Source organism: Glossina fuscipes, unplaced genomic scaffold (assembly GCF_014805625.2).
Source record: "Glossina fuscipes isolate IAEA_lab_2018 unplaced genomic scaffold, Yale_Gfus_2 43, whole genome shotgun sequence".
NCBI lineage: Eukaryota > Metazoa > Arthropoda > Insecta > Diptera > Glossinidae > Glossina > Glossina fuscipes.
Window position 1 is genome coordinate 1,007,288 of NW_023998427.1, and position 6,091 is coordinate 1,013,378.

Here is a 6,091-nt window from a genome sequence, read left to right on the forward strand (position 1 = left end):
GGTCGGCAACTGGCAAGTGAGTGATTATTTTATAACAAATCTCCAAAAAGGGAACCCAAAGAGAGATGAGCTGATTCAGTCTTTAGTTTCAATAGCTTATTGGCTCTTGGCTGCTCAATGCAGTGCTGCACATACATGAGTGTGTATACTATACTTAATGTACAGCAGCGACAGACGATGTGTTGTTGATAAGAAATACGGTACGAGATACGATACGAGAGTAGGTAATGCTATAATATATATTTAGAAGCTAGAAATGCGATAACAATCAGTTTTTTAATGACTCCGAAGCTTAAATTTAACAATCGCTTTGTTAAGTTGTTATACATACACATACGTAATACGATTAGCCTCCTCTGTTGATTTAAATTCAGATCACAGTCTAAGTTTTTATTTGCTTTATCAACATGAGCATGCAGCTATCCTAGAGCGCAGAGAGCGCAAATATTTTCAGTATTCTTTATGGAGTCTTGTTAAATAAACGCTTGAGCAACGGATACATGAATAAGTGAAAAAATCTCTCATTTCATTTTCTGTACGAAATCAATAGCCCAAAGTGAAGGCGGCAAAAGCGAGTTTAGCAAAAAGTTTCAAGCATACAAAAAATCAAATAGAATAAATAAAACAAAAAAAAAAAAAAAAACAAAAAATGGAAGTTTACACAACAGACAGCAGTGACACCGATTCGCGTGAACAGAAAACTTTGGATTACGGCCGCATGAACTTGATCGATATAAATTTGGAAGATGATTTGCACTCTGACGCCAAGATATCAATAAAGTCAATCAAAGACATTGAAATTCTTTTGCTCAATCATAACCGTTTAACACGATTGCCAAGAACCCTACGAAACTTTTTAAGCCTACGTGTATTAGATTTAAGTTCAAATTGTTTAAGAGAATTGCCGGATATCATAGGGCAATTACCTTTGATTACCTTGGTCGCCAAAAATAATCAATTAACCAATAAATCATTGCCGAAATCGTTCATTATCAAAAATCAAATTTCATCGCTGAAAGAATTAAATCTAAGCGGCAATATGTTGACGCACTTCCCCGAACAAGTAACTGAGTTGAAGAACTTACGCTACTTATATGTGGGCGGCAATCAAATTTGCAGCATTAGCAAAGATATCTGGCGGATGCAAAGGTATGAATATAAGAAAGCGTGAATGCAAATAATGTTTACCAAATTCTAAATAAAACTACGTAAATATTTACCTAAGTTGACGTAAGTTTTGATAATTATGTCTGTATGGATTTGATAATCTTTCCCGTTAAGGGTCATCACTAACCTAAGTAGCACTAAAAGTCCGCTTTGTTCGCATCTTTTCCCCTGTTTGCTTTACTTTACAAATCATTGTTAATTTAAGTACGAGAATACGCTAACTTTGCTATTTTCTTTGTAACATCGAGATACGATTATATATATATATATATATATGTATTCAACCATATCACAATATATTTCGAAATGTATTCAAAAAGTCGAATAGGAAATCGAGACGTGAGACATTTTCTCCTTAAATTTAATTTCGATTGCAAAAAACAACACAGATCGAAATGACGTTAATAATAACAAAGGAAAATTTTAGATGTTCAGACGAAATGGTGGCTATAAAAAAAATACGCTTTCAAGTGATTGGAGATTTTAGTTCGAGTTTTTTTCTTTCAATTTGAATTAATCTCAGTTTCCAATAACGCGCCTTACGGATAAAGCTTTAGAAATATTCTACAGTTTGTCTGAAACATTGACCGAAAAAACAAACCAAATTCAAAAGACAAATTCATGAGTCAGCCCAAAACCAATGAAGATTTTTATTTATGTTCACATAATCACTACTTCACTAACGTTTAATGTGTGTACTGCCAGTATATGTTAACTATGTTACTCCATCAGAGAGATTTATGCTATCACGTGAAGTTGTGAAATTGATTTTACCATCCATTTATATTCTTATTATGATCAATGGAAAAATTAGTAACTATAGCATAACGCTTCTCCCGCTCCATTATTCTATTTTTTCAATGTTTTACATTTTTGAAAATATTGCTGCTACCAAGCAAGACAAAGCGGTTTGGCTGGCTTACAGCGGGTTTTTGTTTTTTCTCGAGCGACGAAATAATGCATCCGACGTATTGTATTGGCTTATGCTGCAAACACACTTTCATGACTTTTCGGATACGTTTTCCCCAATTTGTACGCGAGTGTCATGCTTTGAATATGTTAGACTGCCGCAATTGCTGCATATGACAGCGTAAAAGTCTCGCCTTAATCACTAAAACTGTTTGCTATTTTCGTGAATGTATTCATAAGCAAAGCGAAATAATTTTTTGGCCTTACATGGCTTGTAGTCCTGACAAGCGGTTTTTGGCAAATACTTTCACGGGATCGACGGAATGTAAAGCATCATACATCGTTTCGTTTTCTAGAAAATCGAATCCTTTTCATACCCACCTATTTTATCAAGATCTTACATCAATTGAGTTCTACCCACCCATTTTTCTATATCTAGTCTGTTGAAATGTTAGGGGTCGCGAAAAATAAGATGGAAAACTGAAGTTTTGCGTCTTTTTACATTTACAATCTTCGTGAACGATTAGAGATTGATGATCGATACAGGATCAAAGACAGAAATACGTAGAATAAATATTGTAATAAAACTAAATGGAAATGTTTCCTAGAATGAGAAATATTTCCCTCTGCAAAATCAATCAACAAGATGGTCTCAATCGATCAATTTATAATTAATAAATTATTTTACATTGTTTATTGTAAGTTGATAGGTATTAAAGTTTCGTCTTAAAGACAATCTTACTTAAAAATATTTGTTTTCTCATTTCTTTTTATTCAATTTTCCAGTCTTCAAGTGCTTTCTGTTGGCGGCAATCTTCTTACTGATGTTCCCGATACAGTGGGCTTACTTAGTCAATTGCAAGCTTTAGTGTTATGCGACAATCTTATAGAAAATTTACCCACCAGCATAGCGCGGCTCAAAAATCTCAAATCGCTCCTATTGCATAAAAACCGTTTAAAGCATTTACCTAAAGATATAGTTGCCTTAAAAAATCTAGCGGAGGCAAGATATAGAATAATATTCGCGATATTATGATTGATATAATCAAAAACATTATTTTTACAGCTCAGTTTACGTGACAACCCTCTGGTGGTACGTTTCGTTCAGGACATGTCGTTAAATCCTCCGACTTTAATGGAGTTAGCTGCGCGAATCGTGAAAACGGCTGCTGTGTCGGTAGAGCCCGGAGACTTACCGCAGACAATTCTCGATTATTTGTCTTGCGCCAATTGTTGCGTTAACCCTCAGTGTAAAGGCGTTTTCTTTGATAATCGCGTGGAGCACATAAAATTTGTCGACTTTTGCGGCAAATATCGTGTTCCGTTGCTGCAATATTTATGTTCATCCAAGTGTATAGAACATGAGGTGCCTACTCGTCCACAAACAAATGGTGCTACACGTGGCTACATGATGCGCAAAGTTCTGTTGGGTTAACACTGGTTCGAAATTAAACAAATCCAATAACAAGTCACGGTATGGGAGCTATTTGTGCACTAAACATTTAATTACAATAAAGAGATAAAATACCACAACCTGTTGTCGTGGTAAAAGCGTTTGTATCGACGAGTTACGTATCCAATAAAATAAATTCTCCGTCATACATTCTTTGTAAGACAATAAGCTTCTAACTGCATTTGGATTGTTATCTGAAATAAATAAAGTAAATAGGAAGCCTCTACAATGATTCCAGACTCCTCATATGGTTTTGCGTCGGGTTTCTACCTTGACGGTCTAACCTAACGGCACATGAGTTAGGACAATCCCCATTGAAAGAGTCGTAAGGCCCTGAGGTACCGAAATAGAGAATGGGTGTGAGCCATTTTCTTGCTTACTGGTATGTGTCGGGGCCTATTTAAACACCTCTTGGTTAGTTCCCCACGAAACTTCGGGGTAAATTCAGCCACCACAACACTCCCCGAAGAACCGTACCCAGCAGTTAGGAAGGAAGAAACTCATCCCGGTGGTCAGATGGGTAGTGCATTTTCGTACCAGGAGCAATCTCACTTTTGGGGAACCTGACCCCCATGAACATGACTCCATGAATTATCGTGCTATTATAGAACATACGCTATGCTATACAGTTTTAGGTGATATCGTACTGTACGCCGTCGAAGCCACTCTTGCCTTTCGACAACACCACACGTTCCAGAAGGCCATCCAAACACTATCGTTACTCGAGGAAATAATGGTTACAAGTTTGTCATTACACAGCACACACCCAACTGTGCACCAGCCCTCTTCAATATCACTGGCCACCATACGTTTGATGTCCTCGAGAAAATAGAAAAAAAAATGAAAATGAATACTCTCTTTTCATTAGAAAAGACAGCCCTCTTCCGATACACCTCTTAGGCATCCAAGAGAAAAACCCGTCGCCAGATTACAGATAGTAAACTTTAAACCCTTCTTTTCCGTTGAACTGTGCAGCTCTCGAAAGTGAGAATCACAAAAAGCAACAGTCAACGTTTATAGGGAGAACAATAAACAGGTGAGGGTTTCGGTACATCTATGTTCACCCAAAGGGATCTCATAGTTCTACTCCCCAAACAAAAAAAAAAAAAAAAATTATTTCAGTAAAAATTTCATTAAATTTCCATTAAATCATTGTTAACAACAAAGGCCACATAGTCATTTGCCTTGGCACTGTTCTGTCTTTGCGTCAACAAACTGATCAACGAATGCGTATGAATGATACAATTTACATCATCTATCGACCCGATATTTGAAGTGCTGTGAAAAAAAGTTTCAATACAAACACTGAGTTCTTTATGTGAAACTTAGTAAAGTTGATAAATGATTTGTGTACAGATATATACATAAATACGTGTTATGACATCCGTCAAGTAACTGGAATTAATATTCATTTCCCCGCGTTTCAAATTAATTATTTTGTTTTATTTTATATCTCGACTTTTGAAGGAAACGTTCTTGGATTATCTTCCTTTTTCAAAGAATTACAAGATGATACTGCGTAGAGTGAATTTCGTAGTATGAGATGTGACGAAGTACGTGTGTATAGAAGTATTGTAGGGAATAGCTGAAAATTGAAAGAGTAGACTCATTATTTAGCTGTAAACATTTATCTGTCCTGATGACAAGCTTTAAAAAAAAAAGAAGATAGCGGTGTAGGCCGCTAATTTGCGTGACGTACAATGTCTAGAAAGCTGCGATCATCATCATGAAGACGACATGCAGACAATTTGCGAAGTGTGGAACGGCGAATAGAAGCAGGAACATTCGGACAGACAAATAAAATGTGATCAGGGGCATGTAAAAGCCTACATAATTTTTGTTTTTGGGTTCATTTGTTACAATTCTAATAATATTTCGCCCTGTCAGGTTCGGTTAGTGCGCCTGGTCGCTGGTGCTTATTTTCTGTGGTAGATGTGTCATTGGAATTTTTTCTAATTAACTAATTGGAATTGTGTTGGTATTCGTCTTTTACGATTTTTTCTTTTTCTCTTTGCGTTTTTGTATATTTTGCGACATTTTAGTGAAAAGAAATTCACTTTAATTGATAAATTATTATTATATATACGTTCAAAAAACTAAGGATCGTAAAATAAAAATGTTTTCTTTCGAACCTTCTAGTGATGCTGTATGTAGACTTTTTTTGGTCTTTTATTGGATTTAAATATATTTTTCGCTTATAACCTTATCTTAAGTCGTTTTTTATGATAAATATTTTTAGACCGTTAGAGCCCAACCCATAAATGGAGTCTTTAATAAGAGAAACCTTAATTTTCGATACTGTATGTAGACTTTTTGGAGCTACTGTACATGTTAATCGCTAACGAAAAAATACAAATACAATATAAGAACACGAGTTATTCTGTTCCACTGCCTTGTCACATTTCAGTTTGTTAAATTCGGTGGTAATACATTTCTGAAAAAATGGATGCCAAAGAAAATATTACCAAAGAGGTGATGCATACGTTTAATGAAACAAATTCTTATATGTTTACGAAATCGTAATAGCTTTGTTCTTATTTACAAAGTGAAAATTTTGAACTA

The 6,091-nt window shown here is 35.4% G+C and overlaps 1 protein-coding gene across 1 annotated transcript; it reads left to right on the forward strand.

Annotated features, from left to right (window-relative positions):
* Positions 1 to 58: 58 nt before the first annotated feature.
* LOC119637166 (leucine-rich repeat-containing protein 58) lies at positions 59 to 3,672 on the forward strand. The gene is made up of 3 exons (XM_038033015.1): positions 59 to 1,149; positions 2,863 to 3,079; positions 3,143 to 3,672. Exons 1-3 carry the CDS (start codon positions 650 to 652, stop codon positions 3,509 to 3,511), a joined length of 1,086 nt encoding a protein of 361 aa, XP_037888943.1. The 5' UTR covers positions 59 to 649; the 3' UTR covers positions 3,512 to 3,672.
* The last annotated feature ends 2,419 nt before the right edge of the window (positions 3,673 to 6,091 follow it).

Bases quoted from the DNA above. Each gene is read 5' to 3' on its own strand.
- LOC119637166 (XM_038033015.1), top strand. From the start codon at position 650: ATGGAAGTTTACACAACAGACAGCAGTGACACCGATTCGCGTGAACAG. The intron at 1,150-2,862 runs GTATGAATATAA...TCAATTTTCCAG, and splicing joins GATATCTGGCGGATGCAAAG to TCTTCAAGTGCTTTCTGTTG. The intron at 3,080-3,142 runs GCAAGATATAGA...TTATTTTTACAG, and splicing joins CCTTAAAAAATCTAGCGGAG to CTCAGTTTACGTGACAACCC.